Genomic DNA, 18,757 nt, shown 5'->3' on the forward strand with positions numbered 1-18,757 from the left:
GGCTAATTTGGCCATCGGCGGGCGAAAATTAGTCGGCACCATGGAGACGAGGACGCCAGCAACGGAGCAGGTAAGTATAAAACTTTTTATAACTTCTGTATGGCTCATAATTAATGCACAATGTACATTACAAAGTGCATTATTATGGCCATACAGAAGTGTATAGACCCACTTGCTGCCGCGGGACAACCCCTTTAAACTGTTATCCTTCCTGCTAGCAACAAAAATGTTACTTTTTGCAACATTGGAATTTCCCTCTGCTCTGGAGGACTTCATGGCACGCTCTCTGGCATGAAACACCTTCTTGCGATCTTATCTTCATCTGCACACAGGCGCAGGAATAATCACTGAAAATGGCAAATGTTATGACGAAAACAGTTGACTTCTAGGAAAAACGCTGAATTTTAAGTAAATTGTGTTTTTCCTGATAGCAAAAATTGGTTCCCCAAATTTTTTTTACACCCAATCAACTCTGAATTTGTCAAGTCAGAAAAGTGACAGACCGAATCGAAATAAAGCATGCATGTGCATGATATACCCTAATATATATAGTGTATATTGAATGTGTGTATATTTATATATACTAGATTTGGCCGATGTCGCTACACGAACATACAATGTTTCAAAAGTGGTAGTTGCGAGCTTCTAAATCTGCTTGGTTGGGTGATTTATTTAGAGGGTCACTTTGTATTTGGAGCAGATCTCTAATATAAAAAAAGCCTAGAGGTCTCGCTCTGTCCCTCTCTGTCTATCACGCTTTCGCTTTCTGTCTCTATAGCTCTCTCTGTCTCTCTATCACTTTCTCTGGGTGTCTCTATTGCTCTCTGTTCTGTCTCTCTATCGCTTTCTCTTTATCTCTCTCTGTCTCTATCGCTCACTCTGTCTCTCTATATTGCTCTGTCGCTCTTCCGGTGTCGCCCTCTGTCGGGCAGTGTGTGTGCAGCTTAGCATTGTATGCAGTGTTGCTTAGCAACGCTTCCCTCATTCCAGCATGCGTATAACTAAACTCCACCCCACCTCCACACCATTCGCAACCTGATTGGTTGTTTGGATTAACTCATTCACAGTGATTGGTTATTTGGGTTGGCTGATTCACGGGGATTGGTTGTTTTAGGTTGGCTCGAGTAGAGGTGATGTGGAATAGGGATATGCTTCCAGCACATGCATGAAGCATAGCAGCGCCGCCCACAGACTTAAAGGGGTTGTCCCGCGGCAGCAAGTGGGTCTATACACTTCTGTATGGCCATATTAATGCACTTTGTAATGTACATTGTGCATTAATTATGAGCCATACAGAAGTTATAAGAAGTTTTATACTTACCTGCTCCGTTGCTAGCGTCCTCGTCTCCATGGAGCCGACTAATTTTCGCCGTCTAATGGCCAAATTAGCCGCGCTTGCGCAGTCCGGGTCTTCTTCTTTTCTGAATGGGGCTCCGTGTAGCTCCGCCCCGTCACGTGCCAATTACAGCCAATCAGGAGGCTGGAATCGGCAATGGACCGCACAGAAGCCCTGCGGTCCACCGAGTGAGAAGATCCCCCGCGGCCATCTTCATCAGGTAAGTAAGAAGTCACCGGAGCGCGGGGATTCAGGTAAGCACTCTCCGGTGTTCTTTTTTTAACCCCTGCATCGGGGTTGTCTCGCGCCGAACGGGGGGGGGGGTTGAAAAAAAAAAAAACACGTTTCGGCGCGGGACAACCCCTTTAACATTGTAACTCCCAACTCGCCTGACAGTCCCTGAATGTATTACACTCCCATGTGATGATGTTTCGGCAGTGGTGAACCTGTGCCTCATCTCATGACACCAACATCAGCCACCAAAGTTACAGCAAAGTGCGGGGCAAGAAGAAGCCTGGAGGCTGATTTTAAATTAGATTCCTTCCCGGGGATGATGTTGCTGACAATGAGCGTGTGTATATGTGGATGGATGGATATTTAAATTAAATATTCCTTCTGGGGGATGTAGTGACAGGGAGCATATATTAGAATATATATGTATGTAGGTCAAAACTTGGAAACAAAAAGTGGAGCTCTGAATGATGCTATCAGAATATATACACCGCTAGCCAACAAGTATGGGATTCATAGCAGAATGCCGATTGTGTTGTTGATCACATGACTCTGTTGCGGCTCTTGTCTTATTGCTTGAGCAAACCTCAGTGTGAGGTGAAACGACGCACAGGTTTTCGCTCTTTATGGTCACTGCAGTTTTGCTCCCCGTCTCTGATGCAGAGTTATCTCGTGGTAGTTTGGTGTTATGAGCAGTTCTGTTTCCCAGCGTATAATCTGCTAGCTTCCGTCTGTAGAGCGGTGCTGCTGCTGTTGTCCCTCTCAGCTGCTGCTTCAGGTGCTGCTGCTCTTGTCCCTCGCTGCTGCTGCTGTTTTCCCTCTGCTGCATCAGGTGCTGCTGCTCTTGTCCTTCCCTGCTGCTTCAGGTGCTGCTACTGTTGGCCCTCTCAGCTGCTGCTTCAGGTGCTGCTGCTCTCTCGGCCCTCTCAGCTGCTGCTTCAGGTGCTGCTGCTCTCTCGGCCCTCTCAGCTGCTGCTTCAGGTGCTGCTGCTCTCTCGGCCCTCTAGCTGCTGCTTCAGGTGTTGCTGCTCTCTCGGCCCTCTAGCTGCTGCTTCAGGTGTTGCTGCTCTCTCGGCCCTCTAGCTGCTGCTTCAGGTGTTGCTGCTCTCTCGGCCCTCTAGCTGCTGCTTCAGGTGCCGCTGCTCTCTCGGCCCTCTAGCTGCTGCTTCAGGTGCCGCTGCTCTCTCGGCCCTCTAGCTGCTGCTTCAGGTGCCGCTGCTCTCTCGGCCCTCTAGCTGCTGCTTCAGGTGCCGCTGCTCTCTCGGCCCTCTAGCTGCTGCTTCAGGTGCCGCTGCTCTCTCGGCCCTCTAGCTGCTGCTTCAGGTGCCGCTGCTGCTCTCGGCCCTCTAGCTGCTGCTTCAGGTGCCGCTGCTGCTCTCGGCCCTCTAGCTGCTGCTTCAGGTGCCGCTGCTGCTCTCGGCCCTCTAGCTGCTGTTTCAGGTGCCGCTGCTGCTCTCGGGCCTCTAGCTGCTGCTTCAGGTGCCGCTGCTGCTCTCGGCCCTCTAGCTGCTGTTTCAGGTGCCGCTGCTGCTCTCTTGGCCCTCTAGCTGCTGCTTCAGGTGCCGCTGCTCTCTCGGCCCTCTAGCTGCTGCTTCAGGTGCCGCTGCTGCTCTCGGCCCTCTAGCTGCTGTTTCAGGTGCCGCTGCTGCTCTCGGGCCTCTAGCTGCTGCTTCAGGTGCCGCTGCTGCTCTCGGCCCTCTAGCTGCTGTTTCAGGTGCCGCTGCTGCTCTCTCGGCCCTCTAGCTGCTGTTTCAGGTGCCGCTGCTCTCTCGGCCCTCTAGCTGCTGCTTCAGGTGCCGCTGCTGCTCTCGGCCCTCTAGCTGCTGTTTCAGGTGCCGCTGCTGCTCTCGGGCCTCTAGCTGCTGCTTCAGGTGCCGCTGCTGCTCTCGGGCCTCTAGCTGCTGCTGCTTCAGGTGCTGCTGCTGCTCTCGGCCCTCTAGCTGCTGCTTCAGGTGCCGCTGCTGCTCTCTTGGCCCTCTAGCTGCTGCTTCAGGTGCCGCTGCTGCTCTCTTGGCCCTCTAGCTGCTGCTTCAGGTGCCGCTGCTGCTCTCTTGGCCCTCTAGCTGCTGCTTCAGGTGCCGCTGCTGCTCTCTTGGCCCTCTAGCTGCTGCTTCAGGTGCCGCTGCTGCTCTCTTGGCCCTCTAGCTGCTGCTTCAGGTGCCGCTGCTGCTCTCTTGGCCCTCTAGCTGCTGCTTCAGGTGCCGCTGCTGCTCTCTTGGCCCTCTAGCTGCTGCTTCAGGTGCCGCTGCTGCTCTCTTGGCCCTCTAGCTGCTGCTTCAGGTGCCGCTGCTGCTCTCTTGGCCCTCTAGCTGCTGCTTCAGGTGCCGCTGCTGCTCTCTTGGCCCTCTAGCTGCTGCTTCAGGTGCCGCTGCTGCTGCTCTCTTGGCCCTCTAGCTGCTGCTTCAGGTGCTGCTGCTGCTGCTCTCTTGGCCCTCTAGCTGCTGCTTCAGGTGCTGCTGCTGCTGCTCTCTTGGCCCTCTAGCTGCTGCTTCAGGTGCTGCTGGCTGCTGCTCTCTTGGCCCTCTAGCTGCTGCTTCAGGTGCTGCTGCTGCTGCTCTCTTGGCCCTCTAGCTGCTGCTTCAGGTGCTGCTGCTGCTCTCTCGGCCCTCTAGCTGCTGCACAGTGTAGCGTTGCATCATGGAACGGGATAGTAAGTTGCGCAGCAGAGGGATTGATGATAACTTGCTGACAGCCTGGACAAGTATTTGAACCCCTCAGCACGGCCGGGTGCAGTTTCGACTTTCATGTACTCACAGCAGCGCTCCCAACGCCCGTCTAGTGCCGGGTCCGGACGCAACGACCATCCTTCAGGAAATCATTCAAACGAGCTAAAAGGGAACTGATGAGAAGTGACTGAATCTTGAGGTTGTCGCTCGTCAAGAATCATGAGGTTCTTGGCCCATGTAAAAGGGGCCTTAGTGTAATATCCCCCGGCACAGACCTCTCTGGCATAAATTATACATAAATCTGTCAGTTTGGCAGCCACGCCCCCTCCTGATAAACCCTGCCCACTATTCGCAAAACTGTTGATGTTGGCGCAGGACGCATAAAAGTCACAGAATTGTTGTGCCAATGCGTTTTGCACAAATGTATCGGTATTCTAGACACAGACTGGCATCGAGCCGTTAGTAAATGTCCCTGGAAGCCCTGAAAGTGACCCTCAGAACAATGGAAGGCTCCCCAGTACCCAACGCACACGGAGCCACCGTTATCCACATGAGTGGTGCTGACCAATCAGGAAGCAGCAGGCTGCCTCTGACTACGGAGTTGTGATTAGAGCCCCTTGGTAACATCGGAGGAGTGTAGAGGGGCAGCAGGACCGCAGCGTCGCTGCAGCGGAGCGCTAGCGGACGTTCTGCTCATCTGATCACACTGTAGTCTGTTGATCAGCCATAAATACAGTCCCGGAAACAAGACCTAGAAGGGGAACAACCCCCGCTGCGGCGGAATACTGCCGGCTCTTCACATTCCCAGCAAATAACGGAGATTGCTGTCGAAAACCGCAATCAGTGCGACGATGTTGTTACAGCAGTCACACAGTCTGCCCGGATGGGCACCGCTCTTCGTTCTGGCCACTGGGCAAATGAGCAGGGGATGCCATCTTGGCACAACCCCTTTTAATGAAATAAGGTTTCTAGGTTAAAGACTAACTTTAAGCGATGGCGGCGAGCGCGGTCCGTTGATGATGTGTTTTTTGCTTCATCTCTGCAGTTTAAGAACACAGCGAGAAAATGGCGCCATTATCTCCCTCTGTGGTGACATCTGTGGCGACGCTGGCAGCTCGGTCGTCTCCTGTCTGTCGTGGAGAGATGAATGCCACCAAGTCATCCCATTATGAGGAGCGGCTATCGGGTGTCTGCAGCGCCGCAGCGGAGGGCAGCTGCTGACGCCTGATAGAGCATGGAGGAAAGAAGATAGCGACCTGCGGGAGATCCAGCCTCGAGACGGAGGAAGCTGCTCATCCGCCGCAGAAGTCTCAAGTAAAAGCGCGACCCCGCAGGTGGAGGACATTGCAGGGGAACAAGAGGAGGAATCTGCGGGCAGAAGACCCCTTGTGGAGCGGGACACTGCGCCGGGTGGGTAAAAAGCCCTTTATTTTGTGGAACTTAGTGCTGAGAATAGAGATGAGCGAACGTGCTCGGCCACGCCCCTTTTTCGCCCGAATACCGCGATTTCCGAGTACTTCCGTACTCGGGCGAAAAAATTCGGGGGGCGCCGTGGCGGCACGGGGGGTAGCAGTGGGGAGTGGGGGGGAAAGGGAGAGAGAGAGGGCTCCCCCCTGTTCCACGCTGCTACCCCACCGCACCGCCGCGCCTCTACCCGCCCCCCCCCCCCCCCCCCCCCCCCGAATCTTTACGCGCGAGTACTGAAGTACTCGAAAATGGCGGTACTCGGGTGCGTAAGTACTCATTACGAGTACGTTCGCTCTTCTCTAGCTGAGAACTTTTTCCTTTGTGTTTTCGAGCTGCTGCAGGGATGGACTTCGTACCACTAGAGGGAATGTCACAGCGGGGGGCCGCCCGTTTAGCCTGTAGACCCTGAGCTGACAGCACCCCACCCCCCCCCCCCCCCCCCCCCCCCCCACCCCCCCCCCCGGGCGCCATCCGGGTTCCGCTTGTATTTTAGAGTCGCATAGACTTGCATTGGGACTTGTATATGAGAAACATGGCAGCGCAAGTCTATGCCAGCCACAGAAATCCACGGTGAATACGCTGGTGGTCCCGAGCAACAGCCCCCCACCAGTCTGATATTGAGAATAGGCCCAGAAAATCCCTTTTAACCCTTGTGTTGACCCCAGGATTCTTAATTGCAGTACCACAAGGGTTTCCATGGTGGTCTTATATTAAACGGGCTCATTAAAGCCGGCTGCTGAGTCCGGGGGACGTCTCATGGCCTCTGCTCCCTGTATATGCAGCTTGTGGACCCCTGATGTCAGGCGGTACCTGGGTCCTGGCTGCTACATAAGGTAGCTGAGGGGCCTGTCACAGACTTGGCATTAGGCCGCGGAGCTCCACTTTGTCTCTTCTGCATCCTCACTAAAAGGGTCCGTCTGATGAGAGGATCCTTGTGGTGGTTTGTGTGCAGGGTGGGGAGGAGGTGAGCTGTGACTATTGTGAATGGTAGGTCCTGTGTTTTCTATATATTGGTGTCTCCTCTCAGTGTAATCCTGCATGTACAGGGAGGGGAGGAGGTGAGCTGTAACCAAGATTTGTGTGTGGGGGTGGGGGCAACGAGCTGGTGGGGGCAACGAGCTGGGTGGGGGTGGGGGCGGCGGATGTGTGTGTGAGAGGGGGGGGTGGCGGCGGGATGTGTGTGAGGGTGGGCGGCGGGATGTATGTGGGGGGCGGCGGGATGTATGTGGGGGGCGGGCGGCGGGATGTGTGTGTGGGGGAGGGGGCGACGGGATGTGTGTGTGGGGGAGGGGGGGCGGCGGGATGTGTGTGAGGGGGAGGGGTGGGGGGGCGGCGGGATGTGTGTGAGGGGGAGGGGTGGGGGGGGCGGCGGGATGTGTGTGAGGGGGAGGGGTGGGGGCGGCGGGATGTGTGTGAGGGGGAGGGGTGGGGGGGCGGCGGGATGTGTGTGAGGGGGGCCGCAGAGGCGACACTGTTGGGGTTGATTCTCCGTCTTGTTTGAGGTCTTCGGGATCTTGAAATGTGTGTGTGTGTGTGGGGGGCAGTGAATGTGGAGGGGTGGGAGGGCGGTCAGCGGGATGTGTGGAGGGGGGGCAGCGAGATGTGGGGGGGGGGGGCGGTCAGCGAGATGTGATGGGAGGGGGACAGCAGAGGCGACACCGTGGAAGCGTGTAGTCGGGGGGGGGGGGCGTGGAGGCGACGCCGTGGGAAGCGTGTAGTCTGGGGGGCCGCACGACACTGTTGGGGTTGATTCTAAGTCTTGGTTTGAAGGTCTTCGGGGTCTTGACGCAGTCTGGGGGGGCCACCAGGACCCCCCTGTATTGGTGAATGCTCTAGCGGGCTCCCAACAGTGAGACCCCCCCCCTGATCAGGTGTGCCGCTCTGCAGGACTCCGCAGGTAATTACTGGTCACACGGGGCACTTGGAGTAAAAGTCGCACCAAAAATCCCATCAGTGGAAGCGTGTTCCCGCGTCGGTAGAGCGTTGGCGAACGTCCGAGTGTGCGGCCCCTACAGCCGCGACACGGAACAATGCCGCTTATTTACACAAATATGACCCTTTTATGGTCAGATCGCCCCATCGCTCACGTGATGTCAGACGCTTTCGGACAGTTTTTTCTAACTTGTCTGGAAAGGGGCGTGGCCTACATTGCGCCAAATTGCCAGGAATTTCGCCGCAAATACAGCACTGAAGGGGGTTACAGGGCCGGTGGATTAGGGGGCGGGGCGGCCGGTGGATTAGGGGGGCGGTGCGGCCGTGGATTAGAGGGGCGGGTGCGGCCGGTGGATTAGGGGGCGGTGCGGCCGGTGGATTAGGGGCGGTGCGGCCGGTGGATTAGGGGCGGCGCGGCCGGTGGATTAGGGGGCGGCGCGGCCGGTGGATTAGAGGGGCGGGGCGCCGGTGGATTAGAGGGGCGGGGCGCCGGTGGCCGCTCGCTAACCCTCAGCTGTTCTCCCCTAGAAGCAGAGCTGCTCCCGCCGGCCTCCCGCCCTCCTGGCAGAGCCTCCCCGCCCGCGGCGGACAGCAGAGCTCCGGAGAGGACGCCCGAGATCAGCGCCGACGACACCGAGGGAGGACCTGGAGATCCCCGGCAAGAACATGTCCATCCGAGACAGGTAGGGAGGGGGGATATAGGGGTATCTGCACAGAGAGGTGTATGGATATGGGGGTCTCTGCACGGGAAGGGAGGAGGGATATGGGGGTCTCTGCACGGAAGAGGGGATGGATATGGGGGTCTCTGCACGGAAGGGGGGTAGGGATATGGGGGTCTCTGCACGGAAGGGGGGTAGGGATATGGGGGTCTCTGCACGGAAGGGGGGGATGGCTATGGGGGTCTCTGCACGGAAGGGGGGATGGATATGGGGGTCTGCACGGAAGGGGGGATGGGTATGGGGTTTCTGCACGGAAGAGGGTAGGGATATGGGGGTCTCTGCACGGAAGGGGGGATGGATATGGGGGTTTCTGCACGGAAGAGGGGTAGGGATATGGGGGTTTCTGCACGGAAGGGAGGAGGGATATGGGGGTTTCTGCACGAAGAGGGGTAGGGATATGGGGGTCTCTGCACAGAAGGGGGGGTAGGGATATGGGGGTCTCTGCACGAAGGGGGGGTAGGGATATGGGGGTCTCTGCACGGAAGGGGGGATGGATATGGGGATCTCTGCACGGAAGGGGGGATGGATATGGGGATCTCTGCACGGAAGGGGGGATGGATATGGGGTCTCTGCACGGAAGGGGGGATGGATATGGGGGTCTCTGCACGGAAGGGGGGGATGGATATGGGGGTCTCTGCACGGAAGGGGGGATGGATATGGGGGTCTCTGCACGGAAGGGGGGATGGATATGGGGGTTTCTGCACGGAAGAGGGGTAGGGATATGGGGATCTCTGCACGGAAGAGGGGTAGGGATATGGGGGGTCTCTGCACGGAAGGGAGGAGGGATATGGGGGTTTCTGCACGGAAGAGGGGTAGGGATATGGGGGGGTCTCTGCACGGAAGGGGGGTAGGGATATGGGGTCTCTGCACGGAAGGGGGGATGGATATGGGGGTCTCTGCACAGAAGGGGGATGGATATGGGGGTCTCTGCACAGAAGGGGGGATGGATATGGGGGTCTCTGCACGGAAGGGGGGGATGGATATGGGGGTCTCTGCACGGAAAGGGGGGATGGATATGGGGGTCTCTGCACGGAAGGGGGGATGGATATGGGGGTCTCTGCACGGAAGGGGGGATGGATATGGGGGTCTCTGCACGGAAGGGGGGATGGATATGGGGGTCTCTGCACGGAAGGGGGGATGGATATGGGGGTCTCTGCACGGAAGGGGGGATGGATATGGGGGTCTCTGCACGGAAGGGGGGATGGATATGGGGGTCTCTGCACGAAGGGGGGATGGATATGGGGGTCTCTGCACGGAAGGGGGGATGATATGGGGTCTCTGCACGGAAGGGGGGATGGATATGGGGGTCTCTGCACGGAAGGGGGGATGGATATGGGGGTCTCTGCACGGAAGGGGGGATGGATATGGGGGTCTCTGCACGGAAGGGGGGATGGATATGGGGGGTCTCTGCACGGAAGGGGGGATGGATATGGGGGTCTCTGCACGGAAGGGGGGATGGATATGGGGGTCTCTGCACGGAAGGGGGGATGGATATGGGGGTCTCTGCACGGAAGGAGGGATGGATATGGGGTTTCTGCACAGAAGAGGGGTAGGGATATGGGGGTTTCTGCACGGAAGGGGGTAGGGATATGGGGGTTTCTGCACGGAAGGGGGTAGGGATATGGGGGGTCTCTGCAAGGAAGGGGGGTAGGGATATGGGGGTCTCTGCACGGAAGGGGGGTAGGGATATGGGGGTCTCTGCACGGAAGGGGGGTAGGGATATGGGGGTCTCTGCACGGAAGGGGGGATGGATATGGGGGTGTCTGCACGGAGGTGGGGGTCTCTGCACGGAGAGGTGGGGATATGGGTGGTCCTCTGCACTGAGGTATGTGGATATGGGGGCCTCTGCACGGAAGTAGGGGGGATATGGGGGGGCCTCTGCACGGAAGGAGGGGGGATATGGGGGCCTCTGCACGGAAGGGGGGTGTTGGGGGCCTGGCACGGAGGAATGGATATGGGGGTCTCTGCACGGAGGGGGGGGGATATGGGGTCTCTGCACGGAGGGGGGGGGGGGATATGGGGGTCTCTGCACGGAGGGGGGGATATGGGGGGCTGCACAGAGGGGGGGCTGCAGATGGATAATGACGCTCTCCTATGATTAGGAACAGATAATATTTATATGGCACCAATATATTCCGCAGCGCTTACAAGGGGGAAATCAAAACGTGTCTTGTAGTTCTCCGGTTATGTATTGAGCGGACGCTGCGTGTACAGAAGACGGAGGGGCCGCAGCGCCCCCTTCTGGTCGGAGGGGCCGCAGCGCCCCCTTCTGGTCGGAACTGTCTGCTCATTGGTCTTTGCGGCACGTAATCCGTTTTTTTGCGTCTTTTGTAGTAAATGCTATAAATACTTACATGTGGGTGAGGGGTGATGAGAAGCGCCCACGACTGCGCCACTTTGGGCGATCCCATAAGTTAAGTCGTCAAAAGCCACAAGTATCGGCAGGCAGCATGACTTTGGTATGTGGGGGGGAGGGGCAACCTGTGGCTGCCAGAGCGCTCTGCGGCTTACCTCCCTGCGCTCACGAACCCTCGGCTGTATAGGGGACGAAGGGTTGTTCTGCTGACGGGCATGGAACGGGCTGCAGGCGCTCCTCGTATCCACCGGACATCAGGAATGCAATGAGTCTGTCTCTCTTTTCAGGGTCCGAGCAGCTGTCTCGGGAGCGGTAAGTGGTCTCTGGACGGGTAGGTGACTCTGTTTCCACCCTCCATTTCAGACGTCCAGAAAGTTCCGTTTGGTGTAAATGTTCTGTCTGTCGCACATCATTCCCGCTCATTGGAAGAATGGCGCAATGTTACGGGGTGAAAGCTGCGCCCCGACAGGGACGGACACACTCTTGGATGTCCGCAGCCGTTCTGATGTGTTGCTGATGGCTGTAGACCCCTGGTGGGGGAGGAGGGGGTATCAGTGCGGCCCATTTACTCATAATGATTGACGAAGTGCGCGATAATCGTTACGTCTAAACGCCAGCCATCGTGCGCTTGCCGCTCAGTTTCAGTCTGCAGGTCAGCTGACTTCTCGCTACGTGTAAACGCTCCCACTTGGTGGTTTCACATAGTCAGCGCTGAGCGGAGAAGTGAACATTCTGCACGAGTGCGCACAACAGCGAATGAACTATCGGTGATGTCACTCGCTCATCTAGACGGCCGTCGGCTCATGTCAAAGGGGCGTTTCCAGCGCTCGTCTCTCCAGAACCTTCTTAGCAGCTAATTTAGTGCCAAACAAAGAAACTTCTATCTGATCGTAAATTGGCGAGTAAGAAGGTGGTTCCGGAGAGACGAGCGCGGGGTCCAGCCTCCCCAACGGATCTCCTGCTGCGTCTAGACCGAAGGATAATTGTTCAGATGCCAGCAGAAACTGAGTGCCAAAAGATTTGCGCACTTGTCATTCGTCGCCCATTTCCATCCGCCGGGCGTTTCTCAGGCTGATCGCACCCAGGAACGAGAACGGCACAGCAGGTTAAAGCATGGAGGACGTGACCGAAGGGGCGGGAAGCTTCTCCTTGTATTTAATAAGATACGTGACCAGTTAATAAAGACGCCTTTAACCCCTTCATCAGCTCAGTGGGTGGGCAAAGCATACAAGCAATTTGTGGGTCCCAAAACAGTTACTAATGAGATGCTCTATGCCTGTGTGATGACGGTCAGCCAGGACAGGGTGCTGCGTTGCCTCCTCCTCTGCTGGCTGTTAGTCCTCTCCTCGTGCTCTATTACACCCACCCAGGAGGTGAGTCATCTGGTCAGCCAGGACAGGGGTGCTGCGCCGCCTCCGCTGCCGGCTGTTAGTCCTCTCCTCTCGCTCTATTACACCCACCCAGGCGGTGCATCATCTGGTCAGCCGGGACAGGGGTGCATCACCTCCACTGCCGGCTGTTAGTCCTCTCCTCTTGCTCTATTACACCCACCCAGGCGGTGTGTCATCTGGTCAGCCAGGACAGGGGTGCTGCACCTCCTCCGCTGTCGGCTGTTAGTCCTGTCCTCTTGCTCTATTACACCCACCCAGGCGGTGTGTCATCTGGTCAGCCAGGACAGGCTGTTAGTCCTGTCCTCTCGCTCTATTACACCCGCCCAGGCAGTGCGTCATTTGGTCAGCCAGGACAGGCTGTTAGTCCTGTCCTCTCGCTCTATTACACCCGCCCAGGCAGTGCGTCATCTGGTCAGCCAGGACAGGGTTGCATCACCTCCTCCGCTGCCAGCTGTTAGTCCTGCCCTCTTATTCTATTACACCCGCCCAGGCGGTGCATCATCTGGTCAGCCAGGACAGGGGCGTTGCGTCGCCTCTGCTGCCAGCTGTTAGTCCTGCCCTCTTATTCTATTACACCCGCCCAGGCGGTGTGTCATCTGGTCAGCCAGAACAGGGGCGCTGCACCTCCTCCGCTGCCAGCTGTTAGTCCTGCCCTCTTATTCTATTACACCCGCCCAGGCGGTGTGTCATCTGGTCAGCCAGAACAGGGGTGCTGTGCTGCCTCCGCTGCCAGCTGTTAGTCCTGCCCTCTTATTCTATTACACCCGCCCAGGCGGTGCGTCATCTGGTCAGCCAGGACAGGGGAGCTGCGTCACCTCTGCTGCCAGCTGTTAGTCCTGCCCTCTTATTCTATTACACCCGCCCAGGCGGTGCGTCATCTCGTCAGCCAGGACAGGGGTGCTGCGTTGCCTCCGCTGCCGGCTGTTAGTCCTGTCCTCGCTCTTACATCCAGGCGGTGCGTCATCTGCTCAGGCAGCACCTCCACTATGAAGAGATCATTCTTCTCCTTCCACCTTATATGTGGATTCATCCTTCACAATTCCCTCGGCCGTACGGGTTTTGCTCCACCGCTCTCTGTCCTCCTCCCCATTCCCGTGTGGAAGGGCCTGCTGTATCGGACACACAGTGCTTGTTGTTAACGTGTTGTGATGTGTCGCAGATGCAGAAAACCACATGGTAGCCGAACCGCCAAGTAGTGACATTCACTGTCATTACGCACCACTTGATATGAATACCTTTTATTTGCGCCATTTGTGGAGCATACAACAGCATGCAGTAAAACAGCGGAGGGTTCCTTCTTGATGCAGAGGAGGCGCCAAATTCATCTCTGGAATTCCACATGCGGGTGATAAACTCCGTGTGCGGATCCTCGGCATATAAGAGGGTAAAGGCAGATTAGCTGCGGGTTTAGAGGTGAAATCAGCGAGGAGAAATCAGACGCAGATTCTTGCGAATGTACAGCAGCGTCTGAAAGGTTGCAGAGCTTCCACAATGCGATTATGCAGAAACTCCTGTCCGCATGCTACGGGGGAAATCCGCGGCATGAGCGGAGCCGCTGCGAGTCCGCTTACAGCGCTAATGAGGCATGAAATCTAATCCACAAGGTATGGGGACGGATCCTCTGCGTGCGGACAGACCTCACGGACTTGTTCCCATGCAGCACATGTATGAAGTCTGCATCGGCTCATGGGAATTAAGACATGAGTTTTGGCGCAGATTTCGCCCCTTCAGCCTGGAAGGACTTGCTGTGGATTATTTTTCAGCTACTGTGAATCCACCGCTTGTGATGGCGCACCGAGGATGGAAGCTTGGCAGCCTCCATCGGTACGATATCAAATATCGTAAATGCGGGCAACTGCATCCCCAACAGCCTGCTCTGCCACCGGGCAAGTCTGTGACCCGCGGCTACAGTATGCCAACTTTGCCCGAATGCCATTGTGTAAAGCCAAATGTCAGCAGTAGAAAGTCCGTAAATGAGTGGGGTAATGGGTCTCCGTGGACTCGCTAAGAATGTCTCCTAAACAATGTCGCACTTTATCCCTTCTTAGGCTGGCACTGCTGAAGAAGAGCGGGGAGGAAGACTGGAAGAACAGGCTGAACAAAAAGCAGGAGTACAGCAAAGTATCCGTCAGCGAGCGCAGCTCCGGCTGCCAGCTGCAGGAATGTGAGCAGTCGCTGAAGAAGAAGGTAAAGAGCACCATGTTAGGCGTGAACTGTCCGACTTGTCGCTGAGATCTACCAGTCCTTGTTGACGCCAGCTGATGACTGAGCGCTGCACTATATCTATATAACCGGCCGCTAATCCCGCGTCGGTAGCTGCGCTTCATGCTCGGGGGCTCAGACATTTGTAAGAACACTCCGGTGGTGCCGTGGGTGGAGCTGCGTTGTTACTGCGGACAGTCAGTTCTGATTTGTTCTGGATTAACAGGTGGGACATCCTTGTACCACATCGGGGGGCGCCAACAGTAGTTCTGTCTCTTGTGACTTCGTGTTGGATCTCTCTAATGGGGTCAGTCTTGTATCCTGGATGGTAATCGGTCACTGATGACACACGGCACATTTACGGACGCCCCTCGCACACGCACAGTCCAGTGATTCCGCCTTCACAAATGATCATTAATGGGATTGTCGGTCCCCCAAACTGCCGCATTCCTGTCAGCGCTGCCTCCTCACACAGATGTGCCCGTTCATCCGCTGATCCAATAATCCGGGAACTATGCGCCCGACGGGGAAAGAAGCCATTGATTTATGGAAGCTGGTGCCCCTTACTAGTCCGATGGGTGCCGTGCTCAGCTGCTGCAGACCGTATGATTGGCATCGGCTCCTGTCAGGCTGCAGGATAGGGCATAGACGTCTGATTGTTGGGGGTCCAACTGCTGGGACCCCCAGTGATCCCAAGTCCCTGTGTGAATGGCAGACCACACGCTAGACTTCTTTAAGCCGGAGGGAGATTGCCAAGTGCATCAGTCCCCGCCGGTCCCCATAGAGCAGGATAGAGCTGCAGTCAAGCCTGCGCACCACCATGTTGTTTACATGCGCAATTTGAGTGCAGCAGTCTAGGGGTCATTCAGACCCCCAGCAGTCGAACCCACGTCATTCAGAACCCCAGTTACTCAGGACTTGTTCCCCCGTCTCTCATGCCCCCGGGACTCGTTTCCCCTGTCTCCCGCCTTGACCCTTGTGCATGGCACGTGCCATCCTTTACATCCTGCGCTCCGTTGTATGGTCGTTCCTCTGCCGGGGAGCTCCTGCAGTCGGGTCTGTTGGCTCTGCCCATACTGGCTGCATTACCTCGGGGGTGAACTGTTCCGCTCGGATGGGATCTGCAGCTCGATGTACTTGCAAAAAAATCCTCCGTCCTTCAGAAACTGTTGCATTTGTTTTAGGCACGCCTGCTTCAGTTTTATCATGGACGACTGTCTTGTAAAACTCTCCACCGTGGGGCTCGGCCGTGCCTCATCAGATCTAACAAATATTTGTGCGACTTGTTATGTAACTGTTCCAGTGCTGCAAGAAAACCGCCAAATCGTAGATGCGTCGCACACAAATCGCTCGCGCTGGAGTTGTGTTGCAGTCTAATAGTTTTTTTGGATGCGTGCTTTTGGGACACTAGCAGGTCACATGACACCTCACTGACCATCACCGGGTCTTCAGCCTGCAGATCTATGGAGGGCAAGGGGGTTGAAAATTGCAAGTGTCCAATGCTGAAGCACAGTGTGTCTTGTGTATTGGGGTGCCAGTGTACACGGGGCAGTCTATGCATCAGAGTGCTGCTGTACACGGAGGAGTCTATGTATCGGGGGGGGGGGACAGTGTACACGGAGGAGTCTATGCATCAGGGGGGACAGTGTACACGGAGGAGTCTATGCATCAGGGGGGACAGTGTACACGGAGGAGTCTATGTATCGGGGGCCAGTGTACATGGAGGAGTCTATGCATCGGGGGGGCCAGTGTACACGGAGGAGTCGGTATAGCTTTGTATGCTGCTGTTGTCGGCCTACAAGTGATTACAAGGAGCAGTGTGCCGGTGATGATGGACGGATTTTCAATCCTCCTTGTAAACGATGACTATTTTATGCCACGGTTCCCTCCATGACAGCCTGTTGGTTTACATCAGGAATCCTGATTGGGTGGCGTGCGGCGTCGCCCGTGGCCCTCCACCTGGGTGGCGTGCGGCGTCGCCCTCCACCTGGGTGGCGTGTAGCGTCGCCCGCGGCCCTCCACCTGGGTGGCGTCCAGCGTCAGATGGCCCGGGTGATGTCAATCTGGATGGTAAAGTTCTAAAGCATGACATACAGTAGCAGACTGCGCTAATCCGGCTCATATAATCAAGTGAAGATCCTAGCCTGTGGCGCCCCCGTAGGTTGGCTGGTAGAGGGAGGGAAGCCAGGATATAAGTTGGATAGGGGATAACTTGATGATCAGTGGTGGGCCGCTGAAGGTTCCCGCTCGCATGGATGGCGCACACACACTGCTGCTGCCTTGATATCATAGAAGATGGTAGCGCTTTTACTTGGCTATTCTGGTACTTGAGATTAACCCCTTAGTGACCGCCTTTTGATGCGCTGTATTGGCAGTCTATGTATGAAGAGAGATTGCATGGCGATCTGCCTCCTTACAGCGCGGGCTCCAGCTGTTTATTACAGCCGGCACCCAGTGGCAACAGCTCCGATGAGCCGCACGGCTCATCGGAGCTGTTAACCCTTTAAATGCCCCAAACGGTCCCCTGCGATGGCAGCTGGGGGGCCTTCTGAAAGACCTGAGGGCTGTCATGGCAGAATGTCTTTCATGCTATCCCCGTGGGTGTCCTTGTAGACTGCCAGCCCGATGGCTGTATGATGTAATCTTATCATACTGCAGGAGCGATCAAAGCATCACAGGTTGTTGTCCCCTAGGGGGACTAAAACAAAAAAGTAAAAATAAGATCAATAAAGTTTCACTAATTATTTTTTTTAAAAAGTAATAAAAGTTAAGAGTAAACAAAAACCTTTTGCCATATTTATAATAAAAGACTCTAATAAAATAAAAATACATATATGGTATTGCCACATCCGTAAAATTCTGATCTATCAAAATAATGCATTCTATACCCCGCACGGTGAACGTTGTCCGAAAAAAAAAAATTAAAGCACCAGAGATGCGCTTTTTTTGGTCACCCTGTCTCCAAGACAAAAAGCAATCAAAAAGTCGTGTGTATTCCAGAATGGTACCAACAGAAACTACAGGATGTCTTGCCGAAAAAAGAGCCTGTGTACAACTGTCGGTGGAAAAATAAAAAAAAGGATTGGGCTTAGAAGATGGCGGCAGAAAATAATCATTAAAAAAAATAAATATCTTTGAAAAAAATTACAAGTAGTACAGAAAAAAGCTATACAAGTTTGGTATAGTAATAATCGTACCAACCCACAGAAAAAAGTTATCAGGTAATTTGTGTTGCAGTTTGTGCTCCATAGAAACAAAAAGCACCGAAAGATGGTAGAATGTCGTGTTTGGGTTTTTTTGTTTTTTTTTACGTTTTTCAGTACATTATATGGTACATTAAATAGTACCACTGAAAAATCCAACTCTGCCCGTAAAAAACAAGCCCTCATGCAGCGACGGCGATGGATAAATAAAGGAGGGAGGGAAAAAATGGAAATACGAAAAAAAAGCTTGGTCACTAAAGGGGTTAATTTATCTTTGGTGGAATTTTTTCTGGCTTTTTGCATTGTGGCCAATTATGAGTCACGACAAAACCTCTAATGTGTGAGAGGTCATAGGTCAACATGGCAATCTTTGGTCACAGGCAGCATTCACTCTGCAGCCCCAGACGGAGGCTTTCTCTTCAATGTGTGACAAGAACAGCAGCGGACTGTCTGCCCCGTACTATATCCCTCGTCACAGGGGATACAACATGGCGGTGGCCGGCATTGAGAATGTCGCCGATTGTTACTTTACTGGAGTCTGTTTGTTTTAACCTGTAGGAAGAAGGAGATATGAAGGATGATTATGTCCTGTCTAATCGGCTGTGGGTAAGCCAGACCGCCATGACGGCTTCTACTGCTGGCTGTGCTGTCATATGCCGCCTGATATCGCTCTACTGCTGGCGTGTGAACCATTGGCGCCGTGTTCCAAGCATACGGCCGGCTTTGTGAATGCGCCAGTGGTTTGTGTATATAGATGGCGGCTGACGGCATTGCATGGGCTGTGTGTGGCTTCGTAAGGAATGCCAGCATTTGCTTCTGCCTGCCTTTGCGGTATGGAGGCCGAGAACAAGAAGCAGACGTTGTTCTTTTCTTTTTTGACTACTGCGTTCTTCTAATTTGTTTTCTTGCTTTGCTTCTGCCTCTGTCCATAGGAACCTGTCTATGCTTCTATTTACACCCCCAATATACCTGCCGCCCATAAATGCCAGTATATTGTTCCTGTACATCAGGTGAGGAAACCCTGTGCACCAGCAATATTACTGCTTCTGAGAGACGCCGAGCGTTGCAGGAAGGTGTGCGCTCTTACCCGGCCGCTGCAACCATCCCCACCTTAATTTGCAAGTGATGTTGGATGTGTCTGCATGCAAACAAAAGCTGTGTAGCAGGAGTCCTTGTTCAGGGACCCTCAGACCGCGCTGCGTAGGACCCACCTCAGGAACGCTTAGACATTGCAGGAAAGCCCTGTTCAGTACG

The 18,757-nt window shown here is 55.1% G+C and overlaps 1 protein-coding gene across 1 annotated transcript in view; it reads left to right on the plus strand.

Annotated features, from left to right (window-relative positions):
• SVIL (supervillin) overlaps nt 1-18,757 on the plus strand; it is a 160,130-nt gene that overhangs the window by 101,022 nt on the left and 40,351 nt on the right. Inside the window, exons 17-22 of the mRNA XM_066584709.1 lie at nt 5,285-5,443; nt 6,366-6,379; nt 8,161-8,315; nt 14,147-14,285; nt 18,062-18,109; nt 18,436-18,513. Of these exons, the coding sequence (XP_066440806.1) occupies nt 5,285-5,443; nt 6,366-6,379; nt 8,161-8,315; nt 14,147-14,285; nt 18,062-18,109; nt 18,436-18,513 (593 nt within the window). The remainder of the gene's footprint in view (nt 1-5,284; nt 5,444-6,365; nt 6,380-8,160; nt 8,316-14,146; nt 14,286-18,061; nt 18,110-18,435; nt 18,514-18,757) is intronic.

This window comes from Eleutherodactylus coqui, chromosome 12 (genome assembly GCF_035609145.1).
Source record: "Eleutherodactylus coqui strain aEleCoq1 chromosome 12, aEleCoq1.hap1, whole genome shotgun sequence".
In the NCBI taxonomy this organism is placed as follows: Eukaryota; Metazoa; Chordata; class Amphibia; order Anura; family Eleutherodactylidae; genus Eleutherodactylus; species Eleutherodactylus coqui.